Raw genomic sequence first — 25,813 nt, forward strand, 5'->3', positions numbered from 1 at the left:
TACATTCAAAACACATAAAGTTTAATATTTTTCGCCTTTTCGGTGAATCAAAACAATTTGAAACTATTGTCGTTTTTGACGTTTCGTTAATGCATCGTTATAAGAAAAGTTGATACTTGATAAACTTATAATAAATTGAAATATTTACATGTAATATTTTAGATACTATTAAAGTAACAGTAAGATATGTGTTATTTTTATTATTACTACAGTTATGGTCAACTGCACTATAAATTATGCTACAAAAGTACAAACGAAGAAGTTTCAATCCAGTCCCTTAATAATTTTCTTTCACGCTAGGACTAGGATGAAGTATGACGCTAGGAATTAGGATCACTGTTACGTTGTCACTTTGACGTTGCTATATATTGTACCTATTTAATCTATACTGCGTTAATTTAAACATCTATTTGTTGATATTGTTTTTATTTTGCTAAAACATAAGCTTATGTTTAGTAAATAAGAATTGTAATTGTTATAAAAGGTTGCAATTAATACAAAAGTAAATATGACTGAAGTTCAATTACAGGAATTCAAATTAGAACCTGATTCTGAATTACGTTTTGAAGTAGAATCTAAAAATGAAAAAGTTGTTTTAGAGGTAAATTTCAAACAGATTTAGTTAGATTGTTGTTAGAATATTCACTGTTTTTGTAATTTAAGTATGATTAGAGCTTCATCATCATTATTCATCATTACAGCCTATACAGTCCACTGCTGGACATAGGCCTCCACAAGTTTACGCCAAAAATAACGTGAACTCATGTGTTTTTGATTAGAGCTTATTGACATTAGTTGTGTTGTGATTTATTTAGGTTAAGAACGGATATGCGGAGTTGTTTGGCACGGAGCTGGTAAAAGGAAAACCGTATGAGTTTCACACTGGCGCCAAGGTGGCTGTTTTCACGTGGCATGGCTGTACGGTCGAGCTTCGAGGGCGTACAGAAGTTAGTTACATCGCAAAGGAAACTCCAATGGTAATTTATTTAAAACTACAAACCTTGCTACTAATTGTAGCTTAAACTTGTTGTTACTGATCACATTCAATATTCTTATAGGTCAAAGCAGTGTTTGAATATATGCTGACCGTATAATTTAATCTTGTGTTATTGTTTAACCGACTTCAAAAAAAGAGGAGGTTACTCAATTCAACCGTATATATATATACGTCTAGGATATTATGTACAATCAAGGAGTGTAATTTATGGATAGGTTAGGGTTATTTTTTTTTTGTATAACGAAACTGTTGTTAAACGTTGTACTTTTTAAGTTAGATAGGTTAGGGTTATTTTTTTTTTTTTTTTGTTAAACGAAACTGTTGTTAAACGTTGTACTTTTTAAGTTAGATAGGTTAGGGTTATTTTTTTTTTTTTTTTGTTAAACGAAACTGTTGTTAAACGTTGTACTTCTTAAGTTAGATAGGTTAGGGTTAAATTACACTCCTCGATTGTACATAATTACCTATGTCTACTTACGTTGTATTAGTTGTCAATTATTTTTTTGTTTGCGAGCAACGTGCTTGTTCTGCTTACCTGCTTGACTAAATCATATGGATATTCAAATCTAATTTAGTTTTCTTCATTTTTCATCCTGCCTTTATCTTCTAGTAAATCTAAACCTGTATTAAACTATACATTTTTTAATTTTCAGGTAGTATATCTTAATGTTCATGCAGCATTAGAGCAACAGAGAGTGGCTGCGGAGCAAGAGAATACTAGAGGGCCAGTCACCATGGTGGTGGGTCCTGGTGATGTTGGCAAGTCTACATTGACAAGAATACTTCTAAATTATGCAGTCAGGATGGGACGACGTCCGATATTTGTAGATTTAGATGTCGGACAGGGGCATATTAGCGTCCCGGGCACTATAGGTATGTTTATAATAAACTAGCTGACTTGAGAAATGTATTGCTTTACTTATTACATTAAATGTTATACTAATATGCTAACTACTAATAACTTGCTGCAGCCAAAAGAGTAGTAAAGTTCTCTTTCAAGCCTCACTGTTGTTTCATTATGTCATAAGATTTCACTCCCCCACGAATTTAAAGAAACAATTATATTATCAAGTAATACTAATTTTTTGTGTATCAGTCGAGTAACCATTAATTGTTTATATATTACTCTTGTAGTTATCTTTTTATAAACTAAATTATATGTATTATCTTAAAGGTGCCTTGTTAGTTGAGCGTCCAGCTTCTATAGAAGAAGGTTTCAGTCAGCAAGCACCTCTAGTCTACCACTTTGGACATAAATCACCGGGGGATAACCTAGAACTGTATAACACTATTGTATCTAGGTTAGCTGAGGTTATCGCTGAACGATGTGAAAATAACAAGAAAGGTAAGAGAAAACTTTAAACATGCAAATATTTTTTTTATAGATATTTGCAATCTAACTGCTACTTTTATTAAATAGCTTAGTTTTACTCTTGATATTTAATCACTCAACTCAACAATCATTTATTTAATACAAAATATCATAATTATCAATAAGCTGCTACCTAAAACATAGACAATAACTTGTCTTTTTTTAGGAACTGTGTGTGTTGTTACGAACTAATGTATTTATACAAATGTGGTTTTAATAAAAGTTATTCTTCAAAAACCTCTTTAAACAATAGTAAAATAGTGATTACTAAGCTGTTAAAATTACTTGCAGCGTCAACGTCAGGTGTAATCATAAACACATGTGGATGGGTGAAAGGAGCTGGATATAAAGTCTTGACACATGCCGCACAAGCTTTTGAGGTGAGGTTAATAATAATAATAAGTTATCATAGGTTTTTATGTGTAGGGTTGTTTATTTACATAATGATTAACATGTAACAAACAACCAACAAAGGCAAACAACCCAGCAAGCAACTAACGCAGGCAGATAACAATTTTACATTTTACTGTCAATAGGAAGTAGTCCTATCAGATCTCTGTAATAATAATTGACAGAATCAGAACTCATATGACTAACATACAAGTACTATTGGCAAATGTCATAAAAAATAAATGGTGTAAACCATTTAAAATATAAATACAATGTGCCAATCCTATAAGCTTTATTAGTAATACACATACATAAAGTACTTTGTATATTTGAGCCTTAATAGTTTTTAGTTTTTCCTCAGGTAGATGTAATTTTAGTACTGGATAATGAAAGACTGTACAATGAGCTGAAGAGAGACATGCCCAAGTTCGTCAAAGTTGTTTACTTACCGAAGAGTGGTGGCGTAAGTATAATTTAGTATTATAAAATATTTAGTATATAAGTAAAGGCTTGTTACTTTACTTAAAAATACAGAACTGATTTGAAGAATCCTACCAAGAAATCCATTAATTACGTGAGCTATTTTTCGATCAGTTTAGACTTTCCCCTCCCCTTAGGTGATATATTAAGCTAACTCTAACTCCTTTTTTTTAATATTTTGAACTAATGATTTTAATAGCCTAGAGATTTATTTTAACGTACAAAATTAACACAAAATATTTTTTTTATATTTGTAATTTTATATATAAAATTCTTGTGTCACAATGTAAGTTAACATACTCCTTTGAAACGGCTAGACCAATTTTCATGAAATTTTCATGTGCAAGTCTAAGAATCGGCCAACATCTGTTTTTTATACCCGTAAATTATAAGGGGGGATTAAGGGGGTTAATAACATATATGGCAAAACAACGTTAGCGGGGTCAGCTAGTATTTTATATTTTTTGAAGTTTAAGTGAGGACCGAATATAAAATCGTCATATCAAAAATTTCGATCTAGCAGTTACATCGTTCCATAGCTTAATTGGCTAAAGTACCGACACCTTTAGTCGGAGATGCAGGTTCGATCCCCGCTGGAACGGTCGATTTTTGATATGATATTTATAATTGTTTAAACAAACTTCAGCTTTATAATATTAGTATAGATTACTTGAGTGATCTGTGCTTTATATCAATAAAAATAACATACAAAGTAAAATAAAATACCCTTTAATAATATAAGTTAATAAAGTGTAATTATATTATAATAACAAGAGGACTGACCCCGTGACCATGGTTGCTGTAAAGTATCCGAAACGTCGGGCATGTAAAAAACTTAATAAATCGTGATATAATCCGAAAAGGTTGTTTCATTATAATAAGTGAAATTCGCGTAAACATTAGAAAATAATATTTAATTATATTATCTAAATTATAGGTGGTGGAGCGTTCATCTACCCAGAGAGCTGAGGCGAGGGATGCTCGTATACGGGAATATTTTTATGGAAAGAGAACACCATACTACCCTCATTCATTTGACGTTAAGTTCTCAGACTTGAAGATTTACAAGGTGAGTAATTCTTATCATATTATTCGTCAAAAAATCTAACAATTTTTATTTTATTTTTTACTGTCACACCTGTTTTATAGATAATATATTGTCATAGATTGATTTTGATTGATTGATTTTCCACGGGCTATTCTCCGCAACTCGACGTCTTAGTGCGCCTATTTTGCGTGGTAGGCTGGGGGGCTCATTCATGCCAGCCTGGCTCCTTGAGGAAGCCTAGCAGACCCCTTGTGTTGCCGACGACTTCCCGGAGCGACCTCGGTGTCCCGAGGTGTATCGCCCTGTAGTTCGCCACACTACCGCATTCCAGCAGGATGTGTGAGGCCGTTTCTTCTGCCTCCATTCACGCTCTGCATAGGGGGCTGTCTGTAACACCTAAATTGTGTGTTTGTTAAGCAAGGCATGTCCGGTAAAAGCCCCGACCAGTAGTCGGAGCTGGGCTCTCCCATAGCCGTGAAGTTTGCGGGACAATCCTGGGTTGATCGTCGGAAGAGCTTCCTTGGTCTGCCTGCATATTGTCATAGATATTTTTAATATTAGAGATGATTAACAAAAAAAAAAATAGTCTTTTATATAGTCACTAGCTGGTGGTTTGGTTCTTCGTTCATATGAGCTGTGGCTCACCTAACACCACTGCACGTATCTCGGTTCAGTGATATTACATCTCCCCGTCTTACCCCGCGCCGAAGCTAAATAGGTCCTGTTCTCTAATCTTGGATATGGACGGTCATCGTCGCCCTGTCGTGCATACTTCTCAGTGACTCGATATATCGCCAGTCGATGTGAAATCTTTGTAGAGAATCCAGGACAGCCCAGGTCTCGACAGAATCGAAGGGTTTTTCGTAGTCCACTAATGCCATAGACAGCGGCTGATTATATTCTTGTCTTTTGAATACTCTGCTGAACAGTATGGATGTCGTCTATGGTGCTGTAGCTATTTCGAAACTAGGTTCAAACACTAAACACTAACGATGTCCTAAGTCGTAGCCAATGTCGTAGGTTTCGCTGGTACCACTCTTGATCACTAGTTTTCACTTTAAAGTCACCTCGAAGATCGCTCAAACTCAACTAAACTCGCTCGCCTCCCTGTGGCTATTTATATCGGCCGAGACGAGGCCCAGACCATTCTGGAAAATTCGTGCTCCTCGTATCGGGATTCAAGTGCCTCCATCAAGTCTTGGAACCCATTTCCTTTATGTGGTAGAGCTTCCAGAACCGACAAAGCTTGCCCTCTGAGCGCAACAGTGAGAGCGGTCAGGCATTGTTCTTCCGTCCATCCGTTGGCAGTAGCAACAGTATTTATTTAATTAGAACCACCAACAGAATTGCATGTTTAAAAAATTTACAATTAGATATATGCAAAGGTATTAAGTATATACATATAATTCCTCTTAAAGGTAGTTACAGCATTCGCTTTAGACAATTGAGTCATCAGCATCAAAAGATTTTAAACATATAGGATTTAAATTAAAAAAAAATACATACAAAATAAAGAACTAAATACATAACTATTACTATTATAAATTAAGATAAGTTAATATTAGTGCTACATAACTTTTGATTTGAGGAATCAAATGACTTTAATAGTTTCTTTTTAAATACAGCTAAGTTATCTGCAAAGATGTCTAATGACTTGTTTTTAACTGTAAATTCTCTGTAGAGCCTACTCAGTCTAGGGATGAGGGAATAATAACCGACGTTTGTTCTCTGGGTTTTATAAGCAAATAGTGAAAGGGGATATCGTGGTATGCGAGAGGGAACGTTAATTGAAATTTTGCTTAGGAGTTCTGAATTATCCACAGTTCCATTCACTAGTTTGTGTAAGAATAAATAAATAATAATAAATTGTTGACGATAAGCGTTCCACGGAGTAGTGCCGTCGTATGGAGGCACTTTCACTCTTGGTCCTTGCGCCACTCCGGTACTTCCACTAGAAATCGCAACTCTCGTGGTTTCAAGGCGCACTACTTTCTTCTGTTGTTCAGTGAGGCCGGTTTTCACACTTTCAACATCCACCCCTAACCCGGTAACTTCCACTACGTCGACATCTTTTCGAAGCTTAGTCACCGCATCACTAACATTCTTTATAGCCCAAAGCGTTTTTTTTTTTTTGGAGGTCTCTTTGTTACTGTTGTGATTCTTGCAAAGCACTATGAATATCAGCCCTTTGCAGCTCCATTAATGCTATTAAACTTCCTAATTGAAGAGCTACTTGAGGCTCTCTAGAAGCTACGGTGCCGCTTGTGGGCGTGTAAAGTGGGTGGAGCCAGTGGGCGGGGCTTAAGCCAAAGTAGGCGGGGCCTGAGCCCGAATAGGCGGGCCTTGAGGCAAAGTGGGCGGTGCACGAGCCCGAGTGGGCGGGACCTGGGGGCGTGGCACGGTAGGCGGGTCAGTGGGCGGGGTTTGGCCCACAGTGGGCGGAGCTTGGTCCCCAGTGGGTGTGGCCTCAGCAGCTCGTTGTGCCCTTGTCCTGACGCCCTCCTTGAAGTCCTCTCTCGGAGTCAATGGCATCTCTAAATCTCACTTCCGACACCAGTTGCCACGTGTTAGGGTTCGAAGGATTTGGAGAGAAAGACTTGTTGACTCTTGTGGAGACTTTATTTACTAGCACTAGGTCCAACACAAAGCACTAACGATGTCCTAAGTCGTAGCCAATGTCGTAGGTTTCGCTAGTATCACTCTTGATCACTAGTTTTCACTTTGAAGTCGCCTCGAAGATCGCTCAAACTCAACTGAACTCGCTCGCTTCCCTGCGGCTATTTATATTCAGTTGAGTTAGTATGTCTAGTCACCGCGACCACCGCGTGTGAGACACTATCATGGATTCGGAGCCTCTCTGCCCTCGTCTGGACAACAATGACTTTTTCACTTGTCTATCCCTGTGCCTCATAAATGGTCATGATTCTCAACCCCTCCCCGGCTCCGTATCCCCGACCTATCAACGCCATCTTCTCTTGCGTGAAAGTCAGGTACAGGGTCCGGTCCTGTTCTGCTGGTATTCGTGAGTCGGTGAATCCTTCCATTCACAGGGAGTGGATGATCGGGCTCGAACTGTAGATCCTGTCGTACACCTCACTTATGGGGAAAGCAACGTCTTTTGGGTTTCGATGCGTGCAAGACAGCTCACACGAGATACCTACTGACAGGTAAAGTCTGCTGTACCGCAACTCGAACAGGTTTTCCCTGTCGAGGTACGGCAGCTGGTTTACGTCTCCGATAAAGACCACCTCCTCAGACGCCGAAAGTCGGGCAGCCATGACTATGGCTCCGTAATGGTTCATAGGGGCTTCGTACACCGTTGCTCGTCTTATCTTAACGCCTTCACAAAAACCATTTGCCAGTATGGACGCCATAGTGCGCACCCTCGTTTTGGCCTTATTGCCATAGCCGCACTAATCTTATCCAATTTGATATCCGGGAAGTCCTACGAAAAAATGGCACAGCAATGGTGCATGTGGATCTTCGGTGTCCCGAGTCTTCGGCTTGCGTGCGCTCAACGTGTATAGCTTTCTATACGGTTTTGCCAACCGCTGTTTTGAGCTGCGTAAGAAGACTCCTCCCCAATGGTCTTTTGTAAAACTTTGGACTCCCTAGAGCAGACTCTATAAGAGTAGTAATGTCTCTCGTATTTTGAGCAGCTGATGTCTCTGCTTACAAGTTTCCTTATCCTCTTGGGAAGGGCCTTCTGTTCAGGCTAAACTGCTTGAGCAGCGGCATTCGCGCCTTCGCCACATCAGATCAAAAACTTCGGAAGAAAGTTTGGAAGCAGTCCATCCGTTCACTTCATCGCCGGTAAGTGTCTGCGACCCAGTGTACGCACCGTCTTCACCACGTTGTCGGTCATCTCGTCCACGTCGCTAATGGTTTCCAGCGAATCGAATCGGTTTTGGAATTCCAGTTGAAACTGCTCGGAGCCACATAATATTTGGGGCAGCGTAGATCGGAGTGTAATTTCATCAAGCGGGCTCGTTCTTTTCGGAGGCATATATTCAGAGTGCCCTGCAATAGCCGGTGGTCGCTGCCAGTGTTAAACCTATAACCACTGAGACATCTCTGAACATATGCCCTTTATCCGCTATGATGAAATCTATCTCGTTCTTCTTCACAGTTTCAGGGTTTTGCCATGTCCACTGCCTTTAGGGCTTATTCTCGAAAAAGGAATTCATCAAGAAAAGCCCATCCGTGATGACTATCTGCCCCCGCGATTCCTGCGCTCCAATCCATATGGTCCGAGTCTCGATTTGTCGCGGTCTTATAGTCCCACTTTAGTGTTGAAGTCTCCCATAACAACGTTATAGAAGGCCGAAGTATTCCAATGTATAGTCCTTGTAATATCGTCATATAAGCCTTCGATTTCATCGTTAGTCGTCACTGATTTTAAGTACAAGGTACGTTAACCCGGTCGACACACTGCTTAGTTCTACAGCGTTGCTAGTGAGAGTCTTGTGGACCAGAAAACCGACGCCACCTTGAGAATACCTATCAAGTATCCAAAGTCCAGGATCATCGTGTCCTCGCCCCTTTTTCGGACTTCAGATAACGTCAGTATGCTTCACTTAATATGAGCCAATTTCACTTCAAGTTTGATGAGGTTATGGTCAAACCGTAGAGTGCGTTCATTATACGTAGCCAGGTGTAGTGTTGGGTGGCAGCCTCCCGTAATCCGGTTGTTCCTAGCATCCTCTGCCCCACCGTTACCGAAACCGCTGCCGTAGCCAAGCGCGAACTCATGTGTTTTACCCATAGTCACTACCCTGGGCCAGGCGGGTTGGTGACCACAGTCATACGCACAAGAGGCGTCTTGCCGCGCCAAAGACGCGTCTGCCCTTTTTTGGCCTGTGTTAAAAGCCAGCACTTGGATAGCTATCCCGCCATCGGTCGGCTTTATAAAGTGGAACTGTGTTATCCCCTAGTCGCCTCTTACAATATCTGCGGGAAGGGTGGGGGTGGCTATATTTTTTACTGCCCTAACCACACAGCACGTCTGTGGTCCGGATGGCCGCTACGCTAACGTGTCGTCAGACAGACAACACCGAGATGTCCTGACCCCAGATGTCCTGGCTCCCCAGGTGGGCGCGCCGTCGCTGCCCGACTCGTGCATGCCGCTCGGCATGCGCGCAGAGGACGCGCTGACGAAGCTGGTGAGCGTGTGGCCCACGCCGGCGCTGGCGCACCGCCTGCTGGCCGTGTCCTTCGCCGCGGGGCCCGACGACCACGTGCTGCACTGCAACCTGGCCGGCTTCGTGTGCGTGTGAGTACCGCGTGAGCTCTGTGTGCGCGGCAGTACAGAGTACATCTACAGTAGCTGGTGAGCGTGTGGCCCACGCCGGCGCTGGCGCACCGCCTGCTGGCCGTGTCCTTCGCCGCGGGGCCCGACGACCACGTGCTGCACTGCAACCTGGCCGGCTTCGTGTGCGTGTGAGTACCGCGTGAGCTCTGTGTGCACGGCAGTACTCTACAGTAGCTGGTGAGCGTGTGGCCCACGCCGGCGCTGGCGCACCGCCTGCTGGCCGTGTCCTTCGCCGCGGGGCCCGACGACCACGTGCTGCACTGCAACCTGGCCGGCTTCGTGTGCGTGTGAGTACCGCGTGAGCTCTGTGTGCACGGCAGTACTCTACAGTAGCTGGTGAGCGTGTGGCCCACGCCGGCGCTGGCGCACCGCCTGCTGGCCGTGTCCTTCGCCGCGGGGCCCGACGACCACGTGCTGCACTGCAACCTGGCCGGCTTCGTGTGCGTGTGAGTACCGCGTGAGCTCTGTGTGCACGGCAGTACTCTACAGTAGCTGGTGAGCGTGTGGCCCACGCCGGCGCTGGCGCACCGCCTGCTGGCCGTGTCCTTCGCCGCGGGGCCCGACGACCACGTGCTGCACTGCAACCTGGCCGGCTTCGTGTGCGTGTGAGTACCGCGTGAGCTCTGTGTGCACGGCAGTACTCTACAGTAGCTGGTGAGCGTGTGGCCCACGCCGGCGCTGGCGCACCGCCTGCTGGCCGTGTCCTTCGCCGCGGGGCCCGACGACCACGTGCTGCACTGCAACCTGGCCGGCTTCGTGTGCGTGTGAGTACCGCGTGAGCTCTGTGTGCACGGCAGTACTCTACAGTAGCTGGTGAGCGTGTGGCCCACGCCGGCGCTGGCGCACCGCCTGCTGGCCGTGTCCTTCGCCGCGGGGCCCGACGACCACGTGCTGCACTGCAACCTGGCCGGCTTCGTGTGCGTGTGAGTACCGCGTGAGCTCTGTGTGCACGGCAGTACTCTACAGTAGCTGGTGAGCGTGTGGCCCACGCCGGCGCTGGCGCACCGCCTGCTGGCCGTGTCCTTCGCCGCGGGGCCCGACGACCACGTGCTGCACTGCAACCTGGCCGGCTTCGTGTGCGTGTGAGTACCGTGCGAGCTCTGTGTGCGCGGCAGTACTCTACAGTAGCTGGCGAGCGTGTGGCTCACCGTCTACTAGCCTGCTGGATCCTTTTCTATACGCGACAGTTTGTGTAGGTAATATCGTCGGTGACACCGCATGTTCGCGTAACTAGAAAAAAATCTAAATTTTGATTTCGTGCGTAGAGGCTTATAGCAGTTGGCATCGTCCTATGAGGTTAGCTGAGTGCTTATCTAGTAAAAAGGCTTTAAATGATAACAAGTCAAAACCTCGTGAGCAACGGTCAGCCAAGTTTTTCCAAAACCGCGTATCTCCGGATCTTGTTATAGAAATAATGGTCATTTTGTTCGTTGCTCCTGTATAACAAGGATTTTAAAAAAAGCTGAATTTGAAAATAAATAAATCTTAATAAATGAAAAGCTATAATATTAACTACTTACTTAAAATTCTAATAACTTAAAACCATAATACTTATATCACCTAAGCTAGTGTAAAATTTTGATAACAGTTATGTGGAATCATAAAATCATGAATTTTAGAACAGAACAGAACAGATTTAAATAATATAACGTCAATAAATTCAGGATATAATTAAGCAAATGAATTTAAAGTGGTAAAGAACTAGCCAACCCGTGCCCACTTTGTTGGGCGTTAATTATTTTTGTTGTATGGTACAGTCTATGGTTGAGTGAGAGATGACATGTGAGGGAAGGTTACGAGGGAAACCAAACCCAATGAAAGTCGATCTAACACTAAATTTATTAAGATTATTTTGAGTATATATAGGCAGAAGTACAGACATCATTTGACGTCATTCGTAGCAAACAAATATCAATTTCATTAGAAATCTGCATAAGAAAAATAACAATTTCGTAATAAATCAGCTAAATTAAAGAGGTTACTAATTAGCAAAACAATCATATTGCTCAATGTGCGTTGACCCGTACATTTGTGATGCAAATATATAGTAAAATTTCCATCTCGCTCGTATTTTTCCGACTTGATTTACATATACTATTATTTTTTTCACTGAATTTTTTTGTTAAATAACAATAAAATATAGCCTGTATCACTCCTAAATAGTGCAACTTTCTGTTAGTGAAAGAATTTTCATGGTCGGATCAGTATTTGCGAAGATTACCCCCTACAAATAAACAAAGCTTGAAACTTTGCCTCTTTATAATATTAGTATAGATATCAAATCCAATGTTTCATAATAATAAATGAGGTTAAGTAAGTAAATTCGTAGTCATGTTGAAGTTCAGCCGACTTATGAGGCAGAAATAAAGAAAATATCATGTTTTTTCTCTCTCCTTTAAAATACGCCACAGTGTACTTACGACCTTCTTGCCACTGTTGGTCACTAGATATTGCAGTATCAACGACGATTTGTAATTGTATCCTGTGTATGTGTGCGTGCGTACGTGCTGTGTGTTACATCACACCAATTTTGAACCGACTTAAAAAGTCTTAATTTGACTATATTTTTTTGTCTGAACTTACTCTACCATCCAATACCACTCTGGATGTAGTACAATGGAGGAACGAAACGAACGATTAAATTATGCTTTTAACTGATAAAACTTATAAAGAATTCTATTAATTATTTTATTTCTTTTTGTCTAGTACGGCAGTGGATCCCGAACGTCAGACGTTGACCATCCTGTCTCCTCAACCAAGACCTTTACCTGCAACAGTATTACTGCTCTCCGACCTGCAATACATGGACAACCACTAGAAGAGTTAGAACCACTGTACCCATCTCTTCTACCTAGATTATAGTGAAATAGTAATTTTGTAACTAATTTACTTGCTTCTGCCCAAAAATTTTACCCATTTGAATATGATGACTTAAGTAAACGACAGTTTGATAAGGAATTAACGAAAATAACATATTCAGACTTGTTACACTAAACCAATGAGTCATGTGTGATAAGGTAAGGGCTTTAGTAGCTCGAATATTAAAACAAAATAAGGCGAGTCGACTAAATTACTACTTTAGTGTGAATTGGATTTATTGATGTTATTTGCTTAGGAGGTAATTGTTGAACATGGCCGCTTTCAATATATTCCCCTGACCTGACTGTAAAAGGCTTTATTTTATATTTAAATGACAAACATGTTGACACCTTATAATGTTATGTTCATCAATTAACCTGCAGAACTGACTGTCAAAGGGCATTGATCATTAAAATAATGAAGTATAATTTTGGTTGGTATTATGCCAAAGTGCATATAAATAGAAATATATTTTGATAACACTGTATGTAAAAATTTTGACATAGGTGTTCTCGACACGGTTCAGTGTTGTGAGTAATTTGAAAATCATTAGACATTGTACTATGTACATAGGATTAGTTAAAAATTTTGTAAATAAAATGTCTTTTTTTTAAATATATTCTGTTTATTTCAACACTCCATAGACATAATGTAGAATTTGTTGTTCCAAATTTTTTTTTTTTTTAATACATACCTTACAAAGATCTGTAATGATATTTTTAAACAATAATTAAACATTTTCTATACCGCTTCACGGCTAAATTCGAACCTTGACAGTTTGCAATCTGTCCATCTTAATTTGCAAAATTTTGAAATCATAATTCGTAAAAGAAAATCATTAGATTATGTTATCTTCCAACTTTCAATAAAATACGCCACAATTATTAGAATCTTGTGTGTGGTAAGGGAAATATTAAATGACAATCACATACAATTTTTGTACAATTTGACAATTTAATCAACAGACAGATTAAAGAGGTAGAAATTATAAGATGCTTATTTGAACAACTATCATATTCATACTCTGGACAATTAAACAAAGGACTATTAAAAATATACGGTCAAAGTTTAAAGAGAAAAAAGAAGAAACAGTACAGTTACATCTAACTTAATGCAAATAAACGAGTTAACTTGTATTTTGAAAAGAAAATTATAAACATGAAATTGTCGATATAATAGTATTTTACCATTATACATTACATTACATATATTTTAGAAACTCAATCGAAAATCTAGAAAAAAACTCGTTGCACAGAGTAAGAGAAACCTCATTAAGTTTTTAAAATCAAAACTGATAACTGAAAATAAAACTTAACTACTCTTTATTGAATCACAAACAGCTAATACAGATAATATGAGATAAAATTGCGCAAAATTGTTAACATTTTAATGACGATAAAATCTCAAAAATATATATCTAATGTTATAAATATGGCATCTTAAAATGTTAGGAATAATAATAATTTTTACTTCATCTATTTTTCTATTGTCCATCAAATAGCACCTCATCAAAATACAATACAGCTGTTGGTGTGAACCGTTCACATAAAAATTTCATAATATTCCATATAGTATGCTATCAAAAGGAATACATTTTCCCCATTTTTGAAAAATTCTTCATCATCTATTGGTCGTAGGGTGACGTTTTATAGCCTATATCCTCCTCGATAAATGGGCTATTAAACACAAAAACTACATATAATTAAAATCATTAGCACCTGAGATTAACGCATAATAGCAAAACTCATCAGCTATATAAAATAAGTATTGATATTATATATAAATATATAATCAGTTGTGCTGTCTGTTCTGCGTGGAGTGTTCTTTGTCGTCGGTATCCTTGACGTGAGACTGCGCGTACTTGATCGCCACTCGCATGGAGTCTTGCACCAGTTGTTCACAGTTTATCAAACTAACCTATAAGAACACATTATTACCGACTTTCAAGTTTCAATATTTAATTTGAAAATATTAAAAAAAAAAAACAAGATTTAGATTCAACAGATAAGTTAAAAAAGCGTCTTCGGTGCGACAAAGCCAGCCCTGCGGTCACCAACCCGCCTGCCCAGCGTGGTGAGTATGGGCAAAATACATGAGTTCACGTTATTTTTGGCGTTAACTTGTGGAGGCCTATGTTCAGCAGTGGACTGTATAGGCTGTAATGATGAGATAAGTTAAAATGTGGATATGGATTTTATTATGACTCTTATGGCCAGTTTCAATACTCTATCTATCTCTAAGTTTGCTTACTAGCGATAGATTTTTGACACAATTTATATGGAGTTAACGTCAAAATTCTATCTCTAGTAAGCAAATTTAGAGATAGATAGAGTATTGAAACTGGCCATTAGTAAACTCTCTAAAACTAAACTCTGTAATGTACTAGTGAATTACCTATTTACGGGATAAAGTATAACTCTTGGTTTCACAGATAGTAAAAAGAGATATGTGACCAAAAATGGAATTTGATGGTGAAAAAGAATCGGAAAGCTCGGGATCTTTCGTTGTATTCTATTACATGGCATAACTTAGAATTTTAATAAATAAATGAAAACCAGACCTTAGTAGCACTCATCTCGGCGTGTGTAAGCAGAGATCGGTCAGATGTCGCCGGCAAGATAGTCGCTTTGAATATAGGTAACACGCAGGACAACCACTTTTCAGCTGTGAAAGTTGGTGTCACCATTTCCTGGAATTTAGGAAAAGAAATGTCGGGCAAGAATATACATTACTGAAATATTGGTAGAAAAATAATTAAAATGGGGGGGGCGGTAATTTACATTAGGAGAACGTTATTGTAATGAACTGTGCTATCCTGGCGTGATCACCACGGTGCCTTTAACAGAGCTCAACAGCATATTGGAAAAATCGTTGCTCTAATCATGAAATTATCTTTTCAAACACTTAAATCAATTTGGTCACCACTTAACTCACCTGTGGCACCCTGGCAGTGGCTACTACAACGCCACCAGCACAGCCCAGTAGCATGGTAGGCAGTGTCTGGTCTCCAGCCCCAAGGGTATCGCGAACCGCCTCGCTCTGCATGAGGTAGGAACAACGCAGGAAGTGTACTGTGAACCGTCGACCCTCGCGGACCGCATCTTGACACGCATCCATGATTTCCGATTGGGCTATCTCTCTGATATAAATGGGTAGAAATTATCTTAACTTAAACGTTTTATCTATAAATGCAATGTTGCTAATAATTAGAGAAGCAATAATTAATAATGAAACAAATATATCTGTATTACCGTGATAATTTTTATTGTATGCTCTATTAGCAACAATTATTTAAATAAATAAATAACTACTGCCTTTTGATAATAATGAAAGGGTTACCAAAATCGGTCAAGGAGTTTGAGAGATGGTCGATTACAAAGTAGCCGATAAGATGGATTGGGTTTTTCGGAAGGAGGGTGTGATAGGATAGTTTTTTATTTCGTATTGCAGAATTTCATTTATTTTCATACAATAAAAAAGCTGTTATATATATTTTTTGTACAAATGATACTGACTGTAATGCTAAATCGTTCTTATTGGTGGCCTTCTTCTCCAAATTGGCCAATAGTTGCAGACAGGTCGCATACTCCCCGTAAGGCGCGCCCCCCTCCCCGCAAAGCTCTGATAACTCCTTCCTAATGGAGGTGGCTTCGTCTTTAACTCGGTCAGGGTCCGCTAGTTCTATGACTTCTGCTAGTTTTTGAGCTCGACAGAACAATTCCCGAGCCTAAAGAAGAAATTTTTTGGTTTAATGTTATATTATTTCTGTCAATTTCTTTTTGCAGCACTTTTTTATACGTAGTAGATATTGTGTTATTTTTTTTATTACACGACGAATAAGATATTTAAAGATAGATATTTATTTATTTTATTTTATTTCAATTAATTGATTAATATAATGATAGATGGTCTCAATGCATTTCATATAAGACAAACTTTTTTTTTATGTCATTAGGTTGGCAAACAAGCGTACGGCTCAGGTAAGCGATTACTGTAGCTTACAGACACGTGCAACACCAGAAGCATCGCAAGCGCGTTGCCGACCCAATCCCCAATCCCCCCAGGAGCTCTGGTCACCTTACTCACCAACAGGAACACAATACTGCTTGAAAATAGCACTTAGCTTAAATTAGCAATTTAGACTTGATGTCGAATTGAGTCGTTGTGAGTGTTATAGAAGGCGGGCGCGTGCAGCACAGATGAGAGAGGTCGCGTTACCTGCAGGGCCCTGCGGCCGGTGAGCGCGAGGAGCGCGGGCGCGTGCGAGCGAGCACCGCGCACGCGCATTACGCACAGCGCGCGCACGGCCGCTATACGAGCCGCGTGCGTGCCGCAACACAGCTCTCTGCGGCCGGACGGTGGTAGTGATGATTGATTCATTTCAAATTGATAGGGGTAATTATGTACAATCGAGGAGTGTAATTTAACCCTAACCTATCTAACTTAAGAAGTACAACGTTTAACGACAGTTTCGTTATACAAAAAAAATAACCCTAACCTTTCCATAAATTACACTCCTCGATTGTACATCATATCCTTGATAGGAAATGTGCTTTAGACCACACGACTGAAGTAAAACTTCTTTAGCAATAGGCCTCCACTGTGTCTTCGATATACAACTCGATAGTGTGAAACTTATAGAATGTGCAGCCGTTGAGTTTGCTTATTATTTACCTGGACGAACTACTGGGTCGCCAGGCATGTAGAAGATAACTGGTATGGACATACCTGTTTATAAATATACCCAACGGCTGCACATTGGGTGCGTTCCACTAAAGGCCCACAACGTCATCGACCACGACGAACGTAAAAAACGCCGCAAGCATTGTAACGAGGAGTAAAGTGGAGTGGAGTAAGTGGAACGCATATTTGAGCGCTGTCAGGTGTCAGCTGTGTGCTCGCAATATGGCAGCATAGTGAATAACATTCACAATTTGACATTAACAATAGTTTTTTTAATTTCCCGCCACGTTTTGATGAAAGCCAACTCTGACCCACCTACATTTTGTGGGCGAAGTAGGCGCGATATGGTCGCAAACAGTGACATCATCTATAACGTCGAGTGATCGCTCGCGACGACCACGGACCTTAGGTGGAACGATAGAAAGGCGTTGCGGTCGCTTAATGGAACGCATCCAATCTATACGTGTCATACTACAGATTAGTATATACGTAGCTAGCTGTATCATACTATCAAGACAGATTCAAAATTTCTTATTATACTGATGTTGCAATTCTCAATAAAAAGTTTTTTTTAAATAATTTAAATTGTCAGTCCAGGATATTTTTAGGCAATCCATTTTTAATATATAATCTAATATACTAAATTTATTATAAAGTATGTTTCATTCTATTATCAGCTCGGTGAAGATCGACTAGGTTCGGATCTTCTACCATATATTCGACAGAGATGGTTATAATCTTAAATAACAATAGTGATAAATACACTTACTTAGAAACCAAGGGCGGTGATATCGTGACCAATCTTATTCCAACTTCGGGATATGTTTCTCCGGGAACTGTGAGGACGCCGGGCTCTGATGATAGCTGGGTACTGTCTATCACTTTTGTTTGAACTGTAGCGTTGGATTCTATCGCATCTCTGAATAAACAAAAATATGATTTTCTTGCTATTTTACCTATACAGCGCATGTTATCAATCTGGCGGTCTTCCGTTTAGGGCAGGGGTTCCCAAACTTATTTTGTCTACTGCCCACTTTGAGAATAAATTATTTTATAGTGCCCTCCATTTTTTTACCAACTTAAAAACCACTATAACTTCAAATTAAAATAATAACTGCGAGCGATATTAACGGATGTTAAACATTAATTCTAAACGAGACTTTTACTATAACCTGCAAGAGTTAAGTTAAGACCTGAGCGCAGTAGATAGTAGGTAGGTACAGCGGCGCTCAGGTCTGCTTTATAGTATCTAGACAGAGTATCTTTTATTCAAAATAAAACAAACATAATCGATTCTAATATAAAAACTAATGTGAAAGATGATTTAAATCGCCCCCCAAGCCTCTACACAACGCCAACATTTTTTTTTTTGGTCTCTTACCACTCTCTTTATGCCTGCAGCGCCTACAAGGGGGCGGTATCGCCCACTTTGGGAAAGGCTGGTTTGGGGCCATATAAAGATAGACGTATATATATAAAGATAGGCGACTTTAAAATCGACAAATTTTTTAAAAAATTGAAAATTTGCTATGTTCTTGTTTTCATTTGTATTAGGACAGGATATGTATAGCAAAATGATATATTCATGAAAACAAAAGTATAGCGGTACGAAGTTCATGGGATAGTTTTCTGTATATGTCCATACACAGTTATTATTTAATGTCTTTAGTATACTAAAAACGCTACAAGTAAACTTAAGAATAAATATGTACGATTTTATTTATGTGTTACCCTCACATTAGGAATTCTAAACATTTTTGAATATCATATCAAAAATTGACCGCTCCAGCGGGATTCGAACCCGCGTCTCCGACTGACCTTGTCGGCGCTCTAGCCAATTAAGCTATGGAACGATGTACCCGCTAGAGCCTAGAGAGAGCTAGTTTGAATAGTTACGGGTCTCTGTAAAGAACTCACTATAGACGGCGCCACGGTTCGCTTAAACCGAAAATAAAAATCATCATATCAAAAATTTCGCTCTAGCGGGTACATCGTTCCATAGCTTAATTGGCTAGAGCGCCGACACGGTCAGTCGGAGACGCGGGTTCGAATCCCGCTGGAGCGGTCAATTTTTGATATGATATTCAAAAAAAAAAAAAAAAAAAAAAAAAAATGTTAAGAATAAATGTTAACTTGTTACTTAAAATTTTCAACAAACAATTACTAACATATTTTAGGACAACTTTTTTATATATTATATAATTATGGTAACACTTATTCGATTAATACTCACTTTATCAAATCCTGAGCTTCAATCACAACATTGTACGATAACTTTTCACCATAAACTGACAAATTTAAAGTGAAATACTTGTCCGTGACACTTGAACCCGTCTGACATATCACACTATTTGGCAGGACTTCCCTAATAGCAGCGTTCAACAAATGAACACCAGTATGATTCAACATAACATTCAATCGTTTTTCACTATTAATTTCTAACACAACACTATTGCCTAACTTGACATATGAATCACCATCTGTATCTACAAAATATCCTTTATGAAATATAATATCACGTATTTTGAAAACACTATCAACTTTAAAATTTAAGTTTCTATTGAAATGTATGACGCCATCTTCAGCGATTTGACCGCCTTCTTCGCAGTAGAAATTTGAGTTTTCAGTCACTATGTAATATGGTTTATCTTCGCATGGTTCTGAAAAGTCTAACCATTCGCCGTCTTCATTCAACAAAGCCAGCAATTTCGACTTTAAAGGCTTGAACAAAACCTCATCTCCTAAATCTGTGTAATCGTATTTTGGTTGATCATTTGTCTTTTTTATTCCATTTTTGTTTAATTTTTCTATCGCTTTGTCGAACATAATTCCTGTTTTGGTTGTCTGTTCTTTAAACGCTGTTTTGTGTCTGGATTTATGGTTGGACAGAAGTTTCCAAAAGCCTTTTTTGTCTATTCCTAAATTATTTACTTTTGCTATCCTTTCTATAACGTCTTCTTGAAAGCCGTGTGTGTCGTATAATTTAAACACAAGCTCTCCAGGAATAATGGATGAATTTATTTTTGACATTGACTGAAAAAAACAAATTTATTACCTTAAATTTACTTATTTTATTAATATTAACTTCGTTAATTTTTCACAAAACTATTTAAAAAATAATATATTTTTTTTTCTATAACAGATGAGAGAGTTTGATAGTTGTTACTAAATCAGACAAGAGTCTGACCAGATTAATGATGAATAAAATTTGGTACAGAAATAGATCTACACTGGAATATAATTTTTTGTTAAATCAATCCAATTTCATTCCAAATGTAGTCACTAGTCACAAACAAAAAATCTTTACCAATATTTTTTTTTACTATCAGCAACTGAAAAAATAAATAAATGTTTCTTCTTCTTTACCAGAGATCATCGAAATATATACTTTTTATTATTAATATTATCTAATATATAAAATTCTCGTGTCGCGGTGTTTGTAGTTAAACTCCTCCGAAACGGCTTGACCGATTCTCATGAAATTTTGTATGCATATTGGGTAGGTCTAAGAATCGAACAACATCTATTTTTTATCCCTCTTAGTTATAGAGGGGAGGGCATTAAGGGGGTTAATAACATATATGGAAAAACAACGTTTGCGGGGTCAGCTAGTTGTTATTATTATATAAACAACATCTACGGTCTCTTAGTTGTCCATGCAATTTTTACTACATATAATATTTGTTACTATACGGCGTCTGTTTTTTTTTTTACTAGTTCAGCTTCAGACTAGCAGTTCTAAAACTGTCTAGAATTCCTAGCGTGGTCCGACAGTGACAGCTTTTATTATATACTCTTTAAACACTTATGTAAATACATACCTTCTTAAACACAGTGTACCCCAGTGCAAAGCCAGCCAAATCAATGTCATTCAATTCCTCAACTTCTGGATACATTCTGACCAAATCCTTCCATTTCTTCGCTAAATCCGCTCTCAACTTAATATAACTATCATTTTCGTGGTCAATGATAAGTTTCGCCTCCTTTTCCCTGGCCACGAGTTCAGGGTATGTTCCTCCCAACGTGGTCATCATTTCATTGTATAAGAGAGATAGGAGGTTGGGGTTTTGGAAGACTTCCGAACTTATTTTGAACGATTTACGCATGATCTGTTTTAGATTCAAACTGAAAGAAATGAGTTATATTTCTAAACATAAATTAAGGAGAGTTCACTGGTTTTTAAGCAACCAAAAATAAATTAAAAAATAAAAACACGAAAGTTCTCACTTCGAAGGTATTTTTGTGTATGTTCTCATAATTTTTTACTGAGTGTACTGATTTTGATGATCCTTTGTTATTCGAAAGCTGGTGCCTATCATGTGACAATGATGCACTAAATTTGAGCGACATTTGACGAATACTTAATATTAAATCTCTTGAAAATGTAAATTGAAGTCAATTATTTGGACATGTAAACAGGACTTAAGGCATATTAAAATCTAGAATATTCCATCGTCTCACCTAGATGATGGAAAGACTCCATCGGCAAGACAGACGCTGATCATACGGGCGTGGTCCGCCAGACGGCGATACGCTCGGTCCACGGTTGCGTCGTTTTTATAACTCGCGGTGTAAGGGGACACGCCTTTACTGTTCTTTTAGTGAAAACAAATCCTTTAGTTATAATCTTAAATAGGAGATTATAGAGAGAATTTGACATACATATATAGTCTGTCAACTGATCCTAATACAATTTAATGGCTGAATTTTAGGTAACATTCGACTGATACACAAATCTATTTTCTAAAAAGTTAGTACATAATACAAATATAAATATTGCAATGTAACCTAGCGGGTGAAGCAGTTCGTCAAGCTGCGCTAACTTGGCTAAAGCAATATAGCTAAGGCTTATCTTAATCTCTAGCCACACGAGCCCAGTATGGCTAGCGGATAAGATGACTCCCGCCTGCTCTTGTTCCCACGCAAGAGCATGTGTGAAGGGAATAATGAAAGTTGACGAAGCGAAAGAAGTATGTAAGGATCGTAGCAAGTGGAAAGAAGTGGTCTCTGCCTACCCCTACTGGAAAGAGGCGTGGTTATATGTATGTATGTATGTATGTAAACTCGGCCTGGGATTTGAACCTATGACACTAGAGCGGAACAAGGCCGCTGAAAAATGCTTTAATGGGCTAATCTAAATATAAAATTCTTTATTGGACCAAATACTTTACAATTTCTTAACCCGCCATACTGTGTGACAATTTATCGGTGGAAATAACGCTTGTCAACATATAGGTATTATACAATATTCGTTTTTTTTCCATACTATACATAATTATTATATTAATAATAAAATTTTATCTAACGTAACTATTATTTATTTAAAACCAGCAACCCGCCCCAGCTTCTAACTGGTGCAATGCTGATACTAAATATAAAATATGAAATAAATATTTGCAATGTAAGCACAAAAAAATGTGTTTTTTTACGACATCACATTAGAAACCTCTAAAACTTTCAGTATTCCTCTACTATATTATGCATGTATTACACATATAAACCTTCCTTTGGAATCACTATTTACTAAAGAAAACCGCATCAAAATCTATTGCGTAGTTTTAAAGATCTAAACATACAGACAGCGGCAAACAATTTTGTTTTATACTATGTAGTGATAATTAAACAATTTTTAAAAGGAAAACTTAATTAAAATTACAAACTTAAAAAATATAGCAAAAAAATGAAATAAATGACCGCCTTCATCAAAATGGCACCAAACCAATGACAATAATACAACATAATTATAGACTTCCAGATCTCGTGTTTTAGATACCAAACATATATATCTCCTGAGGAAATATTTATCACGAGGTATCGAATCCACACCACAGACGCAATAGCTATTTTTAACAATTACAACACCTTAAGAAATTATGAAGTATTTTTTTTATGTTAGTGATATATCCACGGCCTTATAATGCCCGTGCTTTTGTCATTCCATTTTTTTTTTTTTTTTGTTTAAACATGCATACTGGTACGGTACTTCACTGCAACTTCAGAAAACTTAATAGTTAGCCTTAGAATCTCTAAAAATTGACGTGAGTCCACTGATCAAGACTATTCTACATATTGTTATATGAAGTATTTGGTCCAATAAAGAATTTATTATTAAAGTGAAAACTTCTTTTGGCGAACCGCACACGCATTTTTTCGTAGGTAGCAAGTTAGGCTAATCCGTCACGCTCAGAGGTGAAAGGCTCGATCGGGTGAACTCGGCACCGCCGAGTGTACCCGAGCGAGAAAAATACAGAGAGCTGCTCTTCCCTGATAAACGATGAAAGACTCGATCAGGTGAACTCGGGACTTATTGCAATATTGCTCGATTGTGATTGTCAATGAAGTTTTCAGTTCTGCCGTGCGGTCTTAAGCACACACTCGGGAGTTTTTTGTTATTAATATTATTAAGATTAATGAAAATATTTATAAAAAAAAAAAAAAAAAAAACTATAGTCATACCTTTTCGATAACATTTATGAGTGGCCGGAAGAGATCCGTGTCATAGTTAGAAGGCACACCCTGTAACAGAGCTGTCATGCGTTCCAAACCCATGCCGGTGTCGACGTGTTGCCGTCTAAGAGCACTCACCGAGCCATCTGCTTCTCTGCAATAAATTCATATAATGTGTCATACAACTAGAGAAGCACTGGTGTCGGCCTGATGGTAAACATATGTCAAAGGCTATGGAAGCCTGATACACCAATAGCGTTACAAGCAAGTTGTAAATAGTCAAGTGTTTAGCTTATAATTACACTTACAAAATTAATATAGTTCTATTATTTCCATCAAAAGGTTTAATAATATTATTAAAGTAATATTATACTATAAAAATAAATCAACTAAACATTTAATAGTAACCAAATACTATAAAAGTAACAAATTAAATCTTAAGCATTTTTAATTCCATTAGCTATATAATTTCATCATGACTCACCTATTACATTGAATGAACACAATATTCCATATCTCCGTCAGGCTGCCGTCTGGATGTATGTAGTGTATCTCGGTACAAGGGCCGCAGGGTCCTGTCAATCCCATTTCCCAAAAATTATCTCTTGCGCCGTGAGCTTTGATATGACTTGGTTGTACACTGAAATTAGTATTAAGAGGTGTTCATAAAATTGATAGTCAGTAGTGCAACAAAAACAATGTCTATGCACTGTGTAGGAGTGTTAATAATATAAACTGATAAATTTGACTTCCTTAACCCACATTAAGTACAATTTTTTTTATAAAATATGTGTTCACACTTAATTATTATTTCAATGTTTTCAAACATATTATATCTTACAAAATCATATGAATGATTGACAAATGAATAAAAATACAATACACTTCAAATATACTTTATTACAATCAGTAACAATACGTGTAACACAAAATATGCAGGAAAAAAAAAGAAATGTGTACAAAAGGTGGTTCTTTATAAAAGATTAAAAGTGCTTTTACACAGACAAAAACCCCATTTTTATTATAAAATACATTTCATAATTATGTAATTTTGGTATTATACAGTTTTTATATAAGACATAAACTTACCCAATATCTTTCCAAATATCTCTACATTCTCTGTCTTCTGGTAGACCAATAATGGGGTCTCCCTCAAAATAAGTAACCAGTAAATTTTCGGGGTTCAGTTTGTAAGGCCCCAGCAAAAGATTCCATGCCATTTCACATGCTTCTTTCTGAAAATGTTTTTATTTATTCATACACTTATTTTTAAAACCTAAATAAATTTTATTTCTACATCTTGAGATTGTTGGTATATTACAGTCTTATATTATACCTTATAGTAATCACCAAATGACCAATTGCCAAGCATCTCAAAGAATGTATGATGGTGTCCATCCATACCAACCAACTCCAGGTCATTATGCTTGCCCCCTACACGGATGCACTTTTGGGAATTCACAGCGCGAGGACAGGGAGCATCTACGACCCCCAGGAATACACCTTTGAACTAAACACATAAATCAAACAGTTTTCAGTTAAAAGTTTTTAGTTTGTAGGTGTTATATTAGCTCTTGCCACATAAGCACAAATCTAGTATTTGTATTATAGTAATATTATAGTTACCTGATTCATACCAGCGTTTACGAAAGGTACAGTGGGATCGCAGAGCGGCACAACTGAACTGGATTTAATATGTTTATGTCCATGATTGTCTTTAAAATAGTTGATAAAGGTATTCCTAATGAAGCTACTTGAAGATTTCAGCCGCTTTTGAGGAAGGTAACTTGTTCTGCTTTTCAAAACTTGTAGCCGTAACATTTTTCTAGATTATATGATTAAACTAGGAAGTTAACAATTATTTTTCGTAATACACGGATCAATTTCGCAAATCAGTAATTGTGAATCTTAACGGCATACTTAAAGTTTGTAACTATATCGTAATCCCCTTTATTTTTATCAAAATACACTGGTAGGAAGTGCGAAATTTTTGCAAAACAAATGTTTTTGATCTTTTCGAACTTGACTTAACTTCTGTCAGAATATGGACGTTGTCAATGTCATTAGTGTCAATAAATTAGCAATCATGGAGCATATGCTCCATGTTAGCAATTCTGACCGACGTGCTCACAAATTAATTACAGCCAACCAAATGAACAATTATTTTTGAGAGCTTGCTCTCGGAACGTAGAACCATCACTTCTTCGATCTTGTGATCTGCTCAAA

General features: G+C 38.3%; 2 protein-coding genes across 2 annotated transcripts; one reads left to right on the plus strand and one right to left on the minus strand.

Annotated features, from left to right (window-relative positions):
* Window positions 1–355: 355 nt before the first annotated feature.
* LOC123662053 (protein CLP1 homolog) lies at window positions 356–13,071 on the plus strand. Its single transcript, XM_045596941.1, has 9 exons — window positions 356–601; window positions 816–977; window positions 1,651–1,870; window positions 2,172–2,342; window positions 2,661–2,749; window positions 3,121–3,222; window positions 4,177–4,308; window positions 9,378–9,559; window positions 12,305–13,071. Exons 1-9 carry the CDS (start codon window positions 509–511, stop codon window positions 12,414–12,416), a joined length of 1,263 nt encoding a protein of 420 aa, XP_045452897.1. The 5' UTR covers window positions 356–508; the 3' UTR covers window positions 12,417–13,071.
* A 321-nt stretch (window positions 13,072–13,392) lies between these two features.
* LOC123662052 (alanine--tRNA ligase, mitochondrial) lies at window positions 13,393–25,408 on the minus strand. Its single transcript, XM_045596940.1, has 14 exons — window positions 25,214–25,408; window positions 24,924–25,097; window positions 24,677–24,822; window positions 24,072–24,227; window positions 23,597–23,741; window positions 21,602–21,735; window positions 20,962–21,265; window positions 19,374–20,173; window positions 17,910–18,059; window positions 16,676–16,802; window positions 15,969–16,184; window positions 15,392–15,592; window positions 15,018–15,146; window positions 13,393–14,374 (listed from the first exon to the last, which is right to left on the minus strand). Exons 1-14 carry the CDS (start codon window positions 25,406–25,408, stop codon window positions 14,249–14,251), a joined length of 3,003 nt encoding a protein of 1,000 aa, XP_045452896.1. The 3' UTR covers window positions 13,393–14,248.
* Window positions 25,409–25,813: the final 405 nt, after the last annotated feature.

The sequence above is a fragment of the Melitaea cinxia genome, chromosome 18, assembly GCF_905220565.1.
Source record: "Melitaea cinxia chromosome 18, ilMelCinx1.1, whole genome shotgun sequence".
In the NCBI taxonomy this organism is placed as follows: Eukaryota; Metazoa; Arthropoda; class Insecta; order Lepidoptera; family Nymphalidae; genus Melitaea; species Melitaea cinxia.

What these genes read in the sequence shown, in the direction of transcription:
- LOC123662053 (XM_045596941.1), top strand. Translation starts at nt 509, where the DNA reads ATGACTGAAGTTCAATTACAGGAATTCAAATTAGAACCTGATTCTGAA. An exon ending in ATGAAAAAGTTGTTTTAGAG is followed by an intron (nt 602 to 815) that starts GTAAATTTCAAA and finishes TGATTTATTTAG; the next exon opens with GTTAAGAACGGATATGCGGA. An exon ending in ATGTGAAAATAACAAGAAAG is followed by an intron (nt 2,343 to 2,660) that starts GTAAGAGAAAAC and finishes AATTACTTGCAG; the next exon opens with CGTCAACGTCAGGTGTAATC.
- LOC123662052 (XM_045596940.1), bottom strand. Translation starts at nt 25,408, where the DNA reads ATGTTACGGCTACAAGTTTTGAAAAGCAGAACAAGTTACCTTCCTCAA. An exon ending in TAAACGCTGGTATGAATCAG is followed by an intron (nt 25,098 to 25,213) that starts GTAACTATAATA and finishes TTATGTGTTTAG; the next exon opens with TTCAAAGGTGTATTCCTGGG. An exon ending in GTGTTCATTCAATGTAATAG is followed by an intron (nt 23,742 to 24,071) that starts GTGAGTCATGAT and finishes AATTTATTGCAG; the next exon opens with AGAAGCAGATGGCTCGGTGA.